Here is a 20580-nt window from a genome sequence, read left to right on the forward strand (position 1 = left end):
AGTTTTCGTTCGAGAAAAATTCTCGGGACAGGCACAAAATTCGATACTTGTTCACTTCCACACCGTTAGCAGACACGGTGTTGTATGTAACGCAGTTAAGAATACACGAAAAAAAAATTTAAACTATGGTCTCTGATGGGAAGTCAGCGCGAGTGACTTGCACATTTGAGACACTCGTCCCTCCACGATCTTGTATTTATTAAAATAGTTGTTATACCGGATAATTGAAAAAAGAAAATGAATATAATTATACATAATTGAATGTAATTGACGAGATAATTAAGTAAGACGATCACACAGGCTGACTACAGAGAATAGTGTAAAATATATAGATCATTTTAATATGGTGTATGTATATTTATATAAATCTTTAACACGTGGCAGGATGCGGTTTCTGCAGGCGTTTTTTTTATTTTCATGTCATATCACTAGTAGTATTTTAAATACGTATTTTCCTCAGTTCCTTTTTCTTCTACTCTTTTTTGTTTATGAATAATGTTTTCTTAAATTAGTTTAACGGCTGCTTTCCTATTCTTCCAACGATTTGGAAATAATATCAACACGCGCGATGAAGGGAAGGGATAAGGAGAAAAAAATAACCTACAAACAATCATAAATATTTTTACAAATTATATTATAAGAACTTAGTGTGTGGCCGTCGGACTGGCTTCTGTTCGACCATACTGTAATGCACGTGGAAACTGGTTTATTTTTTACTTCCGATTTATAATAACTATTAGGCACATTTAAGGCTACGATTATTATTGTTACTATTACAATTAATTCTATATTATTATTACTATTGTATACATCTATTATTACTATTAATAAATTATCACTGTTCTTGCTATTGCTAATACTACAAGTACTACATCTGCACTATTACTATTACACTATTATTACTGTCGACGATAATTATGAAATATGCGATGATGCTTATAAGTGTTTAAATTTTAGATCAGTAGAACGAGATCATTGATAGATAAGGTGGAGGGAGGGGTATATTGTAATCGTGGATATGTCTCGATGGGGGATATCGACCTGAAAAGTTTACCTGATTAAATATATGACTTAATTGTATTTACTCTGTAGGATTTACCATAGATCTAAACAAGGAATATTTCGGAAGAGTGCTCTCCAAATGCTCATGTTTAATTACCGAGCGGGTCGCGTTGTGTCTTACTTTATTGATGAGAATGGCGAGTATTATGCTAATGTATAATTCACCAAGATAGACCTTATATAAAGGTGTAATTAATAGATTACGGTTACAGAATCCAACAATTTCGTTAAGCGTTATAAAATGTGATCTCATATAACGTAATTTAATATTACCCATAATTTTTCTCCTTGTCCATCAAACGGCAGTGTAAGGCTTCATTGTATCTTAAGTGCAAGACGATCGACTGTTCTTTTTTTTCATACTCTTTCTGTTATTTGTTTCGTCGTTCATGTCATTAAAGATTGTTACGCATCCTGACAATAAAGTGTTGAATAGCGTTGCATTCAAAGATGTAGAAAATAAGCTTTTCTTTTTTATGATGGTATTTATTATCGAGTAATATCGATCGCTGTATCGATTAAAGAACCATTTTGCATTTTGTTAAAAATCTTATATAGTAATTTTTTCTCGCCTGCGACGAAATATATCGCGGAGAAAAAGCCGGTGTTGTACACGCCAATCGGATGAAGAAAAGCGAGTGCAATGTTAACAAAACGCGACTCGTGTAAACTTCTGGGATCAACGCAATAACACACTTAACTAAACACATAACGAAACAAAAATGCGACTAGAGAGCTCAATCAAACAACCAATTTTACCTAATTATTATGGTAATATAAAGGAAACTCGTAAAAATAAACATACACATTCATGAACACAATCAAACACACACACACACACGCACACGCACACTTTTACCTCTAATGTGCATAAAAGAAGTAAACTAATTAACTCTTTAGCTACGGCTGTTCTAAAATGTTTAATTCTCACAAAAATGCATCACAATTATGGAATACTATAATATAAATTAATTATATTTTAAATTCTATAAAAATTAATATATTGAACAAAATCTCAGCGAAATTAAATTTAAATAGTGAAAATAAAAGACTATCAGTCAAGATAAGTTTTAGTGCTTATTATAATAATAAATAGTATTACATAAAGATAATAAAGACTGTATTATGTAATGACATCAGAGATAATCAACATCTCTTTTTTTACAAAGCGAATAATTTAGCATCTTTCTATCTACTACTATAAGTTACATAGATACAGAATAATTGAATTTTACTGAGAAGCATCAGACTATCTAATATTAAACAATTCTAATATATAATATAATGTCACACACACATAAATTTTAATAAGAGAGAAAAGAGTTTTGATGATTATTTATTTAAATTTTTATTTATTTCTATTTAATATTTAGATTAAGAACTTGAGTAATAAAAGCAATTTTTTAATCGGAAATATGTATATACAGTGTAACTAAAGAGTTAAATAGTTAACATATTATTGAACATTCAAGCGATAAATTCGTAAGGGAAAAATATATAAATGAAAAAGTGATGAAAAACACTATGGTTGTCTAAATAAATAATGCGTTATTTAATACCTAACTTGCAAAGAAGGGAGCGGCAAATAGTGACAAATGTGTTTTATCTACGGCTGTTTTTTACAACTTATTTTATAGAATAATACCGATAATTAACGATGCGGAATAAGAACCACTAGTATATCAATTATAATTATTAATACTAATATTATATTTCTTACTATTATCGATTTTTAACTAAAGTTAAAGCGTGAATTTTAAAGTCTTAAGTGTACGCGAGGTGTTAAGAAAAAGCAGTTATTACATTTGATTTGTACAGGACATGTGAATATATTGATGCGTTTGTTGAGGATTGGTATAAACGAGCTAATTAATTTATTATATTAATGAGTCTCAGATGGATAAAAATAAATTTAAATATTAGCGCGCAGAGACGGGGGAGGGAAAAAAGAAAGGGTTACAAAGAATTAAGGGCTGCCTTTGCCACAACTATATGTACATACATATATTTTAGATTATGAGACGGTGGTATATTTGGAAAAGATGCTTTGTACGAGGTAGCGCAAATGGAATTTTAAAACACAAATTGAAGGCAGGACGTGGAGGTTTTAGAGCGGAATTATTGGAATAATTGATTATTACTAATTATAACAGATAATATATTTATATTCAACGCAATATTATTAGTATTTTTAAATACAGAGCTGACGCATCTAATTAATGTAATAGGTAGCATATAGGGAAAATATACTTTGATTCTAGCCGTTGTTACTACCTGCCTCATTCGCGGATTTTGCGAACTGTACGGCTTGCTCTCAGGGTTGTTGTTGCTCTCATTTTTTAATTATTGTTTTTTTGAGTTCTTTTTTCCTCCCTGTCTTATGTTCATCTATTCTTACTGCTCCGAATCGCTCGTCTTTATGTCGTTTTCGAAAGGAGAGCTATATATCGAATATCTCGTAAGAAAACCCTAAATTTAGTCCTGAAATGTCTTTATTGTGATACTTTCGGTCATCCTTTTTTAAGTAAACTGAGGCACTTTTCATTTCTATTTTATATCCGACATTAAACGCATCTAAAAAATCTTTATCTGACTGATCCATCTGCAGAAAATATATTTATTATTACTAGAGTATTTTATAATATCACGATAATTACAACTTTGAAAAATGGAGAGAGATACTGGAGAGAGAACTAAATGTTTGTATTCAAACGACACATATACACCTATTCCATACATACACATATGTGGAAACAAATGTTGATTGTTAAAAGTGACAGCAACAGACGACACAATGAATCAGTCGCAGAGCACGAACTTGACAATCAACAATCAATCAGTTTCGTGGAAAAGCAATGACAAAATTAGTAACACGCCTCTTTTTAAAAATAAAATAAAATAAAATATTTGTAAATTTCTCTTTCCGTTTTTCATGCATTTGGATGATTATCGTGTTAATTTTTTTTAACATACACAGTCAATAGAGCGAAACGCAGCATAAAGAAAGAAACTATAAATATTACAGCCATTAAGTTAAGTCATTGTTTTTTTCTCTATTAACTTAATTAAGTAATGCGTGAATTCATCCTTGTTCATCCTACAAGCGATTGCATAGCATGTGAGTTAGGTTTTTTTTGCCAGACAAGTTAAGTATTTCGATATTTAAAGAAATGTCCTTAAATGTATAAATAATTCCGGGGACGTCGCGAAATGTCTGTTTTAACGTTAAGCGCACGTTTTAGCGTCCCGCACACTAAAGACTGGTCGTATAATTAAATATTACACTTAACTACTTATTACTCGTATCGTAATCTATCGTGGAAAACACTTTCTATTGATATACATGAGTTCTCCTGCCGTTTTTAATTATTAGTATATATCTTAGTTGGTACTATACAACATATAATCATTGGCTATTACATCTTCACTAAGCGATTGTTAATTCTTAAAATGCGAACATCGCGCAGTCCCTCTTCTTTATTATTATTATTTTTGTTACGATTGCACCGAAATCTCTCCAACGGAATCATGTCATTCGATAGCAGATAAATATTCCCAGAATAGATGGGTATTTATCTGCTGATCAATCGTGAGATTTAATAAAGAACGAACATCATAATATAGCCGCGCTAACGCGTCCAATTAATAGGAGAATACTATTAATAAAAGATACATTTTCGGCGTATCGTTTTGTCACTGCCTGAGTCTTACTCTTTGACAAATCGATCTTGTTACATTGATATACATATATACATGAATTGCTGATTAGCGTTGCATTCCAATTGAATGTTTATCATTTTTTTTAGGAAAGTTGTGCGCATTAATAATAAATTTACATTAATATTGTGACATTTTAAATAAATTTATTAATAATAAATTAAATAAAATTAATTAAATAATAAATATAATAATAATTCTTTAGTAATAATTATTATTAAATTTATTATTAACTTTTTATAAAAATTAATAATAATAATAAATTTTATATTAATACGTGACACTTTTTATAAAAATACTGAAAAATTAAAAAAACAAGATTTGATCTTTGTTTAAAATCAAAATTCGTACATGCATAAAAATGTTAAATTGATGTATTTATGCGCTCTGTGATGTATATAAATATCTAATAAATAATTACAATTAACAAAAATTATTTCTGCAAGAGTATTAACGATAATATTACGGTTACATTTTAGGATTATGTAGCTAAAATATTTAAAAAAAATTTTAAAGCAATTAGAACTTTATTTGTTGAAACTTTGGGTCAAGAAATTTAAAACATTAAATGATCTATTTAATGCGTTCTGGGTTGAAATGTTTTTACAGAAAATATAAACAAAAGGAGATCAAAACATCAGCAATCCATGTAATATATATTAGTGTCTCGCTCCGATGTTTCAGACCATTAAATATCAATAAGTAACGTAACTTTCGTGAAGAATAAAAAAAAGAAAATATCGACGATTCCCCTCGAAAATCTCGACAGTTCAAACCTCCCTAAATCTAGCCTGCTTTTTATTTAAGACGATGCGTGAGAGTCAGATAATAAAGAAGAGGCCGCCGGTATATATTGTACTCAGGTAGTGTGATAATTGCCCATACGCGTGTGGGCGCGAGTTTAAGGCAGTAAATAAAAAAAAATAAAAATAATCATTTCAAATGGGACAAAGCTGATTAATATAAGAGACAAATGTGTTATACACACAATATATTCTAAATTACGTTTACATAGAAGCAGTAAGGCATTAAATTATAATTACAAGGTGATTTTCTCTCCTGCGAGTCTGATAGGACAAAGTAATTATTGTCTTAAACGTATATAGTAATGCGAAAACAATGTAGGGAGATTTAAACAAGTGAGTTTTATATAAGAAAAATTCTAAAATATGTTTATGTTAAGGTTTGTGCAGTGGGCTGATATTTCAATCGTTAGGAGAGGAGAGAATGAGAAGGAGGAATCGGGAATCCGCTCTTTAGCGGGATAAATTATACGCAGACAGATTATACTATCCACGATTCTTACACACACATACACGCACATAATTCAATGATCCAATGATGAAAAGTACACAGTACTGAGAAGAAATGAGTGTATCGGGAGAGTGATCAGCGATTTTTAACAAAAACCACGAGTGCATTAGCGAATTGGACAAGTTAGCTAGAAGATGAAACGAAATAAATAAAGTCCTATAAAACGTATAATTATTTTGATCATCGAATCTCAAGACACGTGATCGAGAAACTAATAGATTCAAATCTTATCAGATTGTTTTGAGAGCCATTAATACAAAAAATAAAATAAAATATATATAGAGAGTGGATTTTTAATTTTTTAATGCGAAAGGGAGGGGGAAAAATACCGCCGTTATCGTTTATTTTGCTCGAGAACGGTCAAACAATTATTTCAATTTTAGTAGCATGGAATTCCTACAGTTGTTGGGATGCTTTAAAATAATATCTCGCACACGGTACGATGAGAGAATCGATTGATCTACTTTTATCATATTTTAGTGTGAAGTAATAAGATAATAGACGTAAAGTTGGTAATGATTGTAACGATAATAAATGAAATTATTAACTGTAATAACATGACCTGTATACTTGTAAACTTTTAGCATTGTATTGGTAAGGTCGTATCCCCTTACGAGCTAATCGTGAATAGCGTAAAATAGAGAATAATATGAGACAAACCTATGGTAGTAAGTTTAGTAGTATCACAAAGTGTGCCGCATGCGCATTTGACTGTTTGCATATGCGATATGCGAATTTCTGAAAACAAAAAATGGGTGGGCAGCGTAATGTTTGCACATCATTAATAAGGATATATTAAATGATCTTTACGCTCGCGCGCTTTCCGTCCGTCTTATTCCCAGTACCGCAAATTTAATGTCACCTTGTGCTGAAAGAGGATGTTCGACTTTCTGCTTTGATAGCGCTTCCGCGATAAAATATTATTTTTATTTTATTGAGTTTAATCTATTCAAGAACACCTGTACCTAATAATAAAATAAAGGAAAACATTGCATAATCTAATGTCTAATGCATTGTGAATTTTAAAACCATATAAGCAATGTTGAAATAATTGAATTAATATTTACACATTATTTGCTTGCTTGATTAACAAATTTTGAATATGTAAAACAGAATATACTGAAATAACCAACAAAATATTAAATAATATTAAATAATTAGATCGCGAAGTAGAAGCAGTAAACTTTGAAGGACTGTTTACGCATGAAACGAACAACAAACGAAATGTTCCATTTAATTTTATTTGTCAGTTTACTCTGCTCACAGCATCGAATCATTTCTGAATAATCTATAGTGTAGATAAATTATTTTGTTAAACTTTTATCTTACGATAAATGTTTAACTTTTTCTTCTGGTGATTACTATTTCTCACCATTAACCATAGGCTGTCACCTTTTTTTTGAACGAGACTGTTACATTGGGTCACCGTGACCCCATGCAATTTTCGATGAAGTACAGTTGAAGAACTAAGTGTTCATAATTTCTGAAAAAATTCTAAAATAAAGTTTAAACATTGAAAAATATATTCCATTGATTAAACAAATTTTTTAATTTTTATTTGAAAAAAATGGTTAAAAACAAATTTTTTTTAAAATTACATTTTGTTTAAAAAATTATAACTTTCTCAATTTTTTAATATTTTAAGCTAAAAATGTAGGATTACACTCTTGAGATGTTACTTTAATAAAAAAATGAGTTTATAAATGAACCTATCACAAAAGTTATTTATTTTTTACATATTGCACAGAATTTTTTTACTGAAAAGATCAATGGATTTTTATAGAAAAAAATTTTTTATTAAATATCGGTCGACGCCTTTGCCATACCTAAGTCACAGTGACCCAACGTATTCAACAGCTCCGAACAGACACTTTTCATAAATGTTTCTGTTAGTATAGTAGATGTCTGAAATTGATTTTAGATGGCATTACAAGTTTACATTTCCAAGCGCCCCGAAAGGTATTCTTTCTAATAAGTTATCAGTCTGGATTATGATGACTTAGTGTGACAGCTTAAGGTTAATGGATAATAGATTTAGCACCAATGATTCTTGTATACGTTGAACAAATTGTATAAAATTAAAGATAAGCTTGTCATCCATGTGTAAATTACTTTTTATATGATATGCAAATATGAATTTCTTAAAATATTAATTGATACAAAATTTAATATATTCAACAATTATTACTGAACAAGGAATAACAAGAAATTAGGTGAGAGTTAATTCCGTTAATTATATCAAAAATATTACTAAACTGTCATTATGAAGTTACAAAGTTACATTTAAACCTTTAATTAAAATTATTGTGATAAAATATTACATCAGTTTTGTTTTTATTAAAATAATTAATACTAATTTTAAAAATATTAGATATTAAAAAGAAAAAGAATATTTTTTCTTTTTAAATACTTAAAGTTTAACCTTTTAGTATATTTTGTTTTTTTTACGCTTTTTAATGACTATACACTGTTAAATGTTAAAGGATAAAATTTAAATCAATCCTTAAATAATATTCTGTTTTTAACTTCTATGTGTGTGTATGTCGAAAACAATGTTATTTTATATAAAACGTGTTATTTTAACACGAAACATGTGGTTAAAAACCTCATCTAATCAACGTCTATAGTTTCTGTATTTTTGTAATTGAATTGCTTAGTTTTAAAGTAAGCAGCGTCTATATTAATGTAAACACCTAGTAAATAATAAATTAAATTTGAGTTAGATTTAATACATTTCTTGAGTTAAATTGTTTAATTCCCTTGTTTTAATTAAATTAACAGCATCTTGAGTAGGAACAATAGTAACTTGTTGGAATGATTAAAAATGACTCAAATTGAATATAATTTAATATTACGAGTTTAACAGTGTAAAGAAATTGTTACATGCGTTTATTTGTTACATATGGATATCCTTAGATTGTTTTTTAACAAGAATTATTTAATTCGGAATTATTGAAAGATTATGTTTACATACTGTTATTTGGCGCAAAATTTAAAACTAATATAATTTAATAATTTAAATATATAATTTATCATCGAATTATTGAATAAAAAGTATTTAAGTACTCTGAAGGCTTTAATTATGCAAATTATGATAAAGCTTATATTAAGTGTTTTTAGAAATTTATTACAGCATTTTTATAAAGATTTTACGTTTAAAATAAAGGCGGCTTAAAGATAAGTGAAATAGAGCAAAATAGAAGGCAAAGATTGAAAATATCATGATAAGGGCAGAAAGGCTGTGTTTGGAGCGAGAGAAATATAAAGTGTGGTCAACTGTAGACCAGGATTAAAAATAAGTAATCATGAAATTTGAAGTCGGACATCTTTCGGACAGCACAGAGGTGTACGTTCCAGGCCAAGGCGCATGGTCTCTATTTTAATTTGTTTTTTGCAAGAAAAAGCCAAAAGATATAGAATTGAAAAACAGGATAGGAAAAAGAGAGAAAGGAAGGAGGTTTTCTTTTGGAAAGAAATAGGAGAATGCGAGAAGAGAGAGAAAGAGGGAGAGAAAGAGAGAGAGCGAGCGCGCGCGCGAGAGAGAGAGAGAGAGAGAGAGAGAGAGAGAGAGAGAGAGAGAGAGAGAGAGAAAGAGTTAAAAATATGAAATGTGAGCATAATTTTTTTTGTATGATCCTTCTATTAATAATAATGATTGCTGAATTACCAACATAAAGCATATGTTGACAAAATAATGTTTACACACTACTTCTATCATGTATCTATATATATTCATTACGACATATGTGTATGTACACGCACTCGTATGTCTGCTCGTGTAAATGTATACCTTTAAAATTATATGCGTATATCGTATAGGGATCATAAGTATTTTTTTAAAGGTATGTGCATTGTATGCACGGTCATTCGTGCACGCGTATGTCCGATAAATACGTATGCCACACACACGTGCGTATATTCGTATAATCTGAATAAAAACAATCATTACACCAGATACATACACTATCCCCCCTTTTTTCTTTTTATTTGGTGGAAGATAGGCGCGTTATCCACAAAGTAATGTTGGTTGCAAGGATATTTTTTGTCAACCATTGTAGAAATAAGGCTTAGATTCTATTCGACGATGTTATTCGATCAATTTTGGATCGATATAGCATGCACAAATCGAGACTGAAGCTTTCAACTTGCTTAATCATCGGCAGTTATTCTTGTTTAATCGTGAGGATACGAAATAAAAACGTGTGTATTTCGGATAGGAAATTATTTTGATAAACATGCGTAGGATAAAGTGCATTCTTAGAGAAATTGGCTTTTATCTAATGCTTTTTCTGGGTATATCTACAGCAATTTAATTCAGTGGAGTTAGGTTTATTTTTACAATTGCTTTACCAATACTTGGCAAATGAGCGCTATACCCAGATAGCACGAGTAGCAGATACAACTGTATGCGAATAATATTTGACAATTCTTCATGCATAGTAAATTAAATAAAGACGCTACCTATTTCTTGCTACATTTGTGTTCTACAAAATTATTTTAATTCTTGCATGATGAATTTATCAACAAATATCTGCCAAAAGCATTCTACATGCATCCTAGTAGGATGCATGTAGGAATGTTTTGGCAGGCATCTAGAGTAACATTTAATCTTCTATTGTTGATTACGACTTGCTAGCATTGGGAAACTTAGGGAGAGTAATTGTAGCGGATAGGGTAGGAGATAGGTTGGAAAAGCTACAATTACGCTCCCTAAGTTTCCCAATGCTAGCAAGTCGTAATCAACAATAGAAGATTAAATGTTACTCTAGATGCCTGCCAAAACATTCCTATATGCATCCTACTAGGATGCATGTAGAATGCTTTTGGCAGATATTTGTTGATAAATTCATCATGCAAGAATTAAAATAATTTTGTAGAACAAATGTAGCAAGAAATAGGTAGCGTCTTTATTTAATTTACTATGCATGAAGAATTGTCAAATATTATTCGCATACAGTTGTATCTGCTACTTGTGCTATCTGGGATATAGTTCAGTTCGAAGTAAATGCAATCATTTTATTACGCTAATTTTCGGATCCGTTTCCGCGTTCAAGATATTTCTTGCAACTGAGACTACTAAAGTTCGGAATAACAGAACAAACGGCGACAAATGAAAAAACTTGGATGAAACAATTGGGATTGCCATTCTGTCGGTCGCAAGAACACCATTTGTTTTGGCATCTTACGGTATTACTTGGCACGTCACATTTGCAGTCGCGTCACGTAAACCGATCCCAAGAGGGGATCGGTATATCCCAATCGATCTGTCAGGGTGTATTCTAAGCGAAACTCGAAAGTAAAATTTATTTAAAAAGGGGGAAAGAAACCCGTCAGAGAAAGTCTTAGTGACACGCAGTTAATCCGTTCTTCTTAAGTAAGTCAGTCTCTAAGTCACTTGGGACCCGAAAAGAAACACTTTCTTGTTTAAGTACTAGTTAATTAACGGTAACTCCTAGGGATATCACGGGGCCGAGTGGGAGTATCATGTGTAACACAATATTCTCAATTCCGTTTGGATGAATAAATAATTAATTAATGCCTGGCACACGTTTGCTTACGTGACATTGCCAATAGATCGATGTAAAGTATAAACTAGTTGTAATTCATAAACTTAACTTAACCGACGAAAGGACTGACTGTATGTGGCGAGGGTTTTGTAAATGTTGAATTTATATTTAATTAGACTTTGGTTACTGTACAAACTTACTCGATAGAGATACGATGTACTTGTAAATTTTATTGTACGATGTACGTCAAAAGTACGCGATGAGATAATAATACATTTTGCAGCTTAATAAAGGAGTGAACCTGTGAATCAATAGTTTATCTTTCGCATAGAAACGTCATGGTTAATATTAGATGGTACGTTCAATCAGTAACTAGATCGTTATGGGAACTTAATTAAGGAATTACTACTAATGACTAATTAAATGACCAATCGCGATCATTGATCATGCGTGTGAGCAGAAGTGCATCCCCTATTATCGTACGATGGTTGGCAACTTATAAACTTTTAACATCGCTAATTGCGGCGTTTTGCAAAGCATATGTTATACATTTATTTATTTTGATTATATCATTTATTAAAAATTTTTTTCTTTTTTATTTAATTATATAGATGCACGGAAATGGCCATATGGATAATCCAATCCAATTTGTTCAAGAATCGCGGCCTGTTACAACATACTTGTGGACAGAGTACAGACATGTAATGCAGTTTTGATCACAGACAAGTTGACAATGACATATAACGAAGTTTTGGACAAAACATATGAAAATGTGCATTTGTATTATCATTATGTATTAAGTAAGACTAAGGGCGCAAATTGATATTCGCGAGTTTAAACAATTAAAATAATTAATTTTTAAAATAATTAAAATAATGAATTTTCGAGACGTTTTGATTATTATTTCTCAACTTCTTATTTTGGACGCAAACGTTCGACAAATTTGTTTGGATAAGAGAATCGTTTACACTCGTGAACATTGTACTGGTCTTACTTCGTATTAATTTTTAAATTAATATGTCAACAAATATCATGTTATTATCGACGATACGATTATCATGTAAGTTTCCGAGGCGTCTGCTCGGTATATTTATTTATAAATAAATTCTTCAAGCCTTTTAATTATTATATTTAATTATTTTTTAATTTTGGCCGCAAAAATTTATATAGTTGCCGACTATTTATCTAGCTCGCTAATAATATGTCGAACCTTTTGCATTTAACGAGAGTTCTCTTGTGATTCGGACGCGACGCAAATGTGACACCCATAATGAATCGAACACACACATACACACATACATACATATACGTCGTAGACGCTTTTAAAGTAGCGCATACACGTAAAGATTTATATAGAAGCGAGCGCTTGGAAAATTTTGTCGATTAGAGTATCGCATTTTATTCCTCTACGTCGGAAGGTGTTCGCCATTATTAACATCATTTACTAAGCAAACCACGGCAATTATACAGGTGCCGATAAATAGTATTTACGAGTCTGTATGCGCATGTACTAACTAGATAACTGTTTGTATTTTAACAAGTAACATTTAAATTTAATGTTTGATGTTTCATCCACTTCGCATTATACTTGTGTGCATAAACGTAGGAGAACAGCTGTTGAGGCAACTGTGTTAATATTGATAGTCTAATGGGTTTAGGATGGATTGGTGGTTGGAACGTATTTTTGGATATTGTGATACGTTAACTTCTTTTTGTTCATTATAATTTAATTCATCGCGAATGACACATTTGGTGAGTAGAATTGTAAAATTAAAATTGTTAAAATATTAATTAAAACGTCGAAAAACTTACAATTTACTGATCATTGTGGGAATTATAAGATAATGGAAATTATTACTTCTGAAAAATATTACAAATATTTAATCTGATTAATCTGAATGTAGATCATATGGGTTTAAAGATCGGAATTTTTTTCGTTTTTATTCTATAATATAATATATCATCCAAATTTTACTCGCCAGAGTTGCTCGAAAAATTTATCAATCAAAGCGAATGTTGGGTAGAGAGTTGATATCAAAACGGTTTGCATTTTCAATTCTGGGATTCAATTATCGACTATGGCGCGCGGTAGTTATTGAATCGAGATTGAGTTCATGTTTTGCTCATTTCAGAATTTCGGTTTTGTCGGAACGGACGCGAGAGGTTACAAATCGATTGTTCGTAAAGCTGAGAATTAAGCTACTTTTAATTTGCGCATTTCGTCAGCATAGTTATTACGTTGGTTTCATCCAAATATATAATTTCGCAGAGTGAAATACGTCCAACGACCACTGCCCTCCGCGGAGACACAAGAGCGACAGCCCTTTTCGTGTCTGGCGATGCCCCTGTGAACAGGAGCAGCCGGTCGAAGGGTCGCCGCAAAGTATAATACGATACAAACGAGTTAGCGTATTTTATCGAGCTAAATAAAAAAAAAAGAAAAATAACAATCGCGCGTCTGCTGTTTCTCCTTGCGAGCCGTGTGCACGCGTACTTGCGCGTTTCAGCTCGATTTGGAAATATTGCCGTGACACTTAGGCTTAGGATTAAAAAGCGGAAAAACAAAACCTTATTAAAAGATAAAAGAAGTGTCAAAGTACTGCTACAATTATCATTAATTAACTATTAACTATTAACGCGTTAGTATCACTTAAAACGAAAGATTAGAGGGGAGGGGGAGGAAGCGAGAAAGAGAGAGAGATAAATAGAGGCGAAAACTACTGTTGTTATTAATTTCTATTTGTAATTAATTAATTATCATCACCCATGGCTTTACTATTTTCTTGATAAAGTACTATATCGACAGCTTCTCGAGGCTACGGAGCAATGAGGGCGTGTGAGAAAGAGCGTAGCTTAAATTAGTAAGGGGAGCATGTTTAAACGTTAATTAAGAGCGACGATTGGGAGTGAGAGCTTAATTGGTGTTATGGTCCTGTAAGAATTCTGTGCGGCCGAATGCTGCTTGGGTGTGCATGCGTGGTGAAAAAACGGGCGCAGCAAAAACCTGGAACTCGGATAGAGATATATAAATAGACATATATAAGTCGACCTGGAAAGACTGGGAATTAATTAAATCACATCCTCGGAGTAGAGTTAATTAGGAAGGCTGGCTGTAAAGTCAAACGACTGTTCGCGTTTATTGTTACTAATAGTTAATGGGCTATCTCTAACGTCTTACGGTCTAGTTTATTCGATAAATGAACAAAAAAAAAGAAGTTATTTAATAAACTCGTTACCTCCGCCTAAGGATGATAGCTGTTACGAAAAATCGTAAGGTTTAGCTGAGTAAGGCCGAAATCGCATTAAATAATATGAGGATAGAAAGTACACACCGAAAGTGCTACACACAGATCTCTTTTTCTTAACGCGAAATAGTTTACGGAGGGAAGATAAGTGCGAACAAAATTTTCCGTTTATCTGATATCAGCAATTCTCCCTTTTATCAACTTGATTTCATTCTACCTCGAGCGCGGATTATCGATATTGCATCACGTCGCGAATGATGACGACTCTAACTAAACTTCACTTAGCTAATGATGTCTGAGTAAACAAAAATTAGTATTCGCAATTAATTATTGAAGGAAGCTGAAAATAAATTACTCGAACAATGCGCGAGACCAAGTCGACGGCTTATTTTCGTTCTCTTTTACTACATCGATACGAATATTTACTTCGTGCTTCGATGACATGATTAGTGGACTCCTTTAAAACGTGTCTTAAAATTACGACGATACAGTCGTCGTGTGCCCCTTCTCGGAGGGTGCAACGGCGTCGGAAAAAGGCGGACGGGGTGAAAGACGAATGAATGTGAAAAACTTGGGCAAGACGTCGTAGCGGTAAATCGATATAATTATTGATTAAGAGATAAGTTATGTACAAATGTATTATAAATTAACAATTATCTCCAGAGTACCTTAACGCAGAAAAGAAAAAAAGTAATTAATGAAAAACTCACTTGACTCGTTTTAATTATCGTAAACACATTATATATATAGAAACTCGTTTACTCCGCTTCTTTCGACGGGCGGGGACGAGAGCGGAAGGATTATGAGCGCATATAGGATCAATAATTAAGGTATCGATTATTGTCTAATTAATTAATTAAACAAGTAACTCTCGAAATAAGGCCGTTGTAGACAAATATTAAAATAGGAAAAGTGAAATATTTTTAATGAAACCAACAAATGCCAACTATTGTGTTCTCGTGAGAATCATAATTATTCCGTAATTCTTAAGTAAAAAGAAAAAGGAAAGCGTATCTAAGTCGTTGATTATATAAGTCGTTGTAATTTAATTCTTTTGTTAGAAAGCAAGACGATGGGAGAAAGTAAAATTGGATATGATAAATCATATCCTAGGACGAGACGTACGTGACTAAGGCGAATGGAACGTGCGCATGAAGTGAGAGAATGAGATTGCATGTTAATTAATTGATAAAAGTGGTAATCGAGCGACTGATAATGGACGTTGGAGGAATCGAATACCCTCGTATTTTTTTAACCGGTCTGGTATATACATTAAAGTTTATTAAAAAATTATTTAAGCCGAATAATTTATTGGAATTCAGTGATATTGCTAATTTTAGTAACCGCTTGAAAAATTGAGTAGTTTTTTTCTGGTAAAAAGAATTACGAATCGAAGTCAAGCTTGTGCTAATATTATTTGCGATTTAAGACGATGAGAGTATAAGTGCGAGAATGATAAGATCACGAAAAGAGTCTGAAAGATTTTGGGAAGAAAGACGAATAGATATTCGATTCCTCAACGGGTAAGACGGTGTGAAAAGCTTGTGTGCGATTATGAACGTAATGAGTGTGATTTGGGGACAACGAGTGAGGACGTAAATATCTGAGGTTAACAACCAAACGGCAGATACATACATACATACACATATTTAGAGTGACATTTACAGACACATTTTAGTAATACAGGAGTGTAGATCGTACGGGGTACAAGTTGGCGCGCGACCATCGCGCGTCGAATCAGGTTTAAGATTTGCCAAATCTTATTAAATAAAAAACCACGCGAAACAGTAAAGTTTACTAAGCTGCACTACGCATAGCATGTAGGGAGTACTTGCATTAAAGGAAAAAAAACATAGCTAAAAACCGTTAGTGTTTATTAAAACGAAGATGTGATGAAGAGTGCCGGTGCAATATTTCCAAATTGAATCGCCCCTCGAACCTGCCGTTTGTCGGAAGGAAATGATCCTTCGATCGCGAACGAACTGCATGCAAAAAAAAGAAAAAAAGAAAAAGGAGGAGAGAGATGTGAGGAGGAAATCGTTATCACAAATCAAACGGAAGGAGACTCTCGGTCATTGCATTTCTCTTGTGATCGTGTCTTTGTGTCTCCATTTTTCTTTTCGCGGCGTATCCTTGTGTCGACGGAGCGTCTTGTAGGTTCGCAGGGCACGTGCGTAATGTTAATTATCAAAATGTGACAAGAAACGATCGTCAAATAGAACTCGTCGGGACGTGTTGGTGTCCTGCGTACGAATGGAAGCAGGAGGAGGAGGAGGAGGAGGAGGAAGAGAAGACAGAGATGAATCGACGAGTGAAAATTACGAAAGTAGTTAAAAAATAATTAACGATCGTTATCTATTTTTAGCGATGTTATCTCCGACATGACGGGTGGGGGAGACACCACTGGAGATTGGTGTGGGCGAAACGACAAATGAGAGGGAGGCACGAATGGTATTTTCGGTACACCTATCAGATTGAATCAACGTGACGTGAATTTCTGCGTTTGTCCCACGCGAAATAGCAGGGCTCTGCAATTGATATTGTAGTCCGTATGGCGTGGGTGTGAGAGGACCGAAGTTGGTCGAGGTTTTCCTTCGAGATTAACGAATACACGTGCCGAAGTTTAATTAAGCTGCATTATAAATTAAGATTCAAACTTTACGTAACGTCGAACCGTCCGTATATTACCAAACTTTCGTTCATTTAGAGCCATTTAATGTCAGAAAGATCATGAAACATCTGTTGCAAATCTGTTCTTGATCATTTTCAATGGAGACTATATTAGTGCGAACTTTAACTTGTACATATTGCTATTTTGAATTAGCGCAAAATAATAAACTTTATAAGCTATATTTTTTAGATAATTTTTTTATTATAAAAGCCATCTGCATTGAAATATATTTTTATATGCATGTAATTACAATTTTTAATCTATTAAAGTAAAAATGTATAGAAATTGGTCTCATTTTTTTATCAACGCTAGCTTGCTCAAAATGTTCCATTTTTTAAACTTTTTAAATAGTTTTGCATTCCTCGTATTTTTGATTGCTATAGAATGCAAAACAAATAAATCTTAAATATAGATCTTCTAACGCAATCGTAATAAAATAAAATATTACAATTTGATTCTTAAATAATTATCATAAGTTAATGCGTTTTAATGTGCTTCCAACAGCGCCGCATGTACTCTCTGTGACATGCTGTGCAAAGGTGCCAGTTTGCTTGAAACATAAAATTTTTTGAATAAAATAAATTAAAAAAAATTGTTTTTATATTAGAGATAAAAAAGTATGTTATCTTTAAACAAAGACGATTTGTGTCACATGTTTTTTTAACATTAAAATGTTTTGTTGTTCCACACTATATATAAGAATCGTCACGTTCTGATCTATTAAATATTCTCTTTAAGAATGTCTGACGTTAAATATCTGATTTTATAATAGCTAGTGTCAATTGCTTCATTTGAAATTCATAGAAGAATATCTGCCGTTGCATCGATACGACGGTGACGTTACGGTATAGCTTGAATCTGGAACTAGATATGAATATATAAGAGATATCGGGGATGAATTTATTAACTGAATTGTACCGATCTCAGACGTGAGCAGAAGTTTGAAGCGGTGAAAAGGCATGTTCCACAAGTTGGACGTTGAAATCAGTTCGAAACAGGCACTTTGAAAGCCAATCCTAGAGATGACAGGCATAGATCAGGTTCAGAGGTAGAAAGATGGGGAAATTCGAAAGAATTGAAGATCAATAGGTAGACTGTAGTTGGTCAAAGAGAAATCAAAGATAGGAATATGCATATGTCTATAAGGTCAAGAAAAACGTTTTTTCGAAAGAATTCTTGACTTTTTTTTTGAAAGAATCCTTGACGTGTCTTCAATAAAGGATATCAATCTGATGTGTAACGATAAAGATAGGGTGGTCTAAATAGAAGAGATTGACGTCGACTCGTTCCGCTGATTTCTTCTTGTTGTTCCTTTTTATTTTTGACATATATATACGCTTGCCGACAAATTTTAAGGAACAAATAAGTTGCTTATGAATTGTTTAATATATTTTATTTATTCATACACACGCATATATGTGATTTAATTGATTACATCAAATAAATGCAAGAATTACATGTTTACTTTGCGAAATGTATTCCTCATAATTGATGCAATCGATTATGTGAACGTATGAGTAAATGAGATATATGTACAATTCGGGAATAATTACTTTGTTATAGTTAATTTTTGTCAGTAAGCATGTACGAATACACATGAACACGCACGCACGCACACGCATACAAATATTGCTTTCGTCATGTTATTTTTAGCCCATACGAGTACGTCATACACCATACGCTCTTACTCCCTCCCCCCACTCTCGACGACACATAAAATAACAGTAATATTATGATAGTTACTATATTATTACTACTATTATTACTATTATTAATACTATCACTATTATTATTACTATTCAACTACTACTTATACTATTATTATTATTACTATGATTATTCTTACTGCTATTATTATTCATTGAACACACATACACTTATATATATAAATATATATATATATATATATATTAATATGCTTAACGGTGTTTCTAGTGGATTAATTGATACTTAAGATATATTAATAATATTAATAACGATCATTATGAGACGTATATAATATTATATACATAAATCTATATACAACACATATATATATATAATGATATAATGATGATAAGTTGATTACTATGATATAATATAGAGAAAAAAATGGATCATTATTCATAAAAATACACTGGTATAGATTATGAGAAATTATGATTAAATAGAAAATGATATTGATGAAAGAAAATTTCTATCTTTTCAATCAAACAAATCTCGATCCCTTCACTTAAATTAGATCGTATTTTACTTAGTTACGTATAACTATTTTATGTGGTTGAGAGACTTAAAACACTGCACAGCATAAATTCTTATTCTCCTAGTGACGATCGCTACTAGCATATTTAGAGATATTATCGCGGGCTGCTGTATGTGAGTACCAGTGATCAGAACTATTTTAAAGTTTTTTTTTTTTAAATAATTTATATATACTGAAAAAACTTGTTTGATATTAAGTAAATATATTTATTAGAACATTATTTCTTATATTTAAATAAATATTTGCAAGAATAAAATAATTTTTTGATAAACTTACGAAATATTTTTTTAAATCAAGGAAATGATTCTAAAATAAATACATTTACTTAATAACAAGAAAATTTTTTTTAATGTCTAATTTAATATATAAGTATATAACTTGTATATAATACATGGTATGAATGACAGCGAGCATGCGAGTGCGCGGGAGAGGAGGGATTACATGTGTTTTCTTAGAACTTTAATTGCGATGGTGCATTAGTGTCCGTCGATCGATGTTCTTCGATCCTTCGGATCAGTGCCATCAATACCGATATGCGTTTCAGACGACCTTCTACTTTCTTTTTGCCGCTTCTGTTTTGCAATTACCTCACGCATTGTGATTTCCACCGTGCATACGCGATCATGTGCGCGCAATCTAAATGCGGTTACGTTGTACTTCAAAAGTGATACATCATGAGTATATTTATATTTTATACGTGAAAAAAATGTTTACGTGCAAATCATGTGCTTTTTATGCGGAAAGAAATTTATCGAATTGATATCGCGACAATTTTTTCGTATGCACGGTGCCGCTGTCATTAACGAAATTACAGAGGTGGTC

General features: G+C 31.9%; 1 protein-coding gene across 6 annotated transcripts in view; it reads left to right on the forward strand.

Annotated features, from left to right (window-relative positions):
• Nucleotides 1-20580, forward strand: part of LOC105832140 (heterogeneous nuclear ribonucleoprotein 27C) — a 42234-nt gene that overhangs the window by 14594 nt on the left and 7060 nt on the right. The window contains exon 8 of one of the 6 annotated variants that reach the window (XM_012672817.3): nucleotides 12212-18089. The exons of the other annotated variants lie outside the window; for them this stretch is intronic. Coding sequence (XP_012528271.1) covers nucleotides 12212-12237 — 26 coding nt within the window. The 3' untranslated portion in view covers nucleotides 12238-18089. Of the gene's footprint in view, nucleotides 1-12211; nucleotides 18090-20580 lie in introns of those variants that run through there. 6 annotated transcript variants of the gene reach the window in all.

The sequence above is a fragment of the Monomorium pharaonis genome, chromosome 4 (genome assembly GCF_013373865.1).
Source record: "Monomorium pharaonis isolate MP-MQ-018 chromosome 4, ASM1337386v2, whole genome shotgun sequence".
NCBI lineage: Eukaryota > Metazoa > Arthropoda > Insecta > Hymenoptera > Formicidae > Monomorium > Monomorium pharaonis.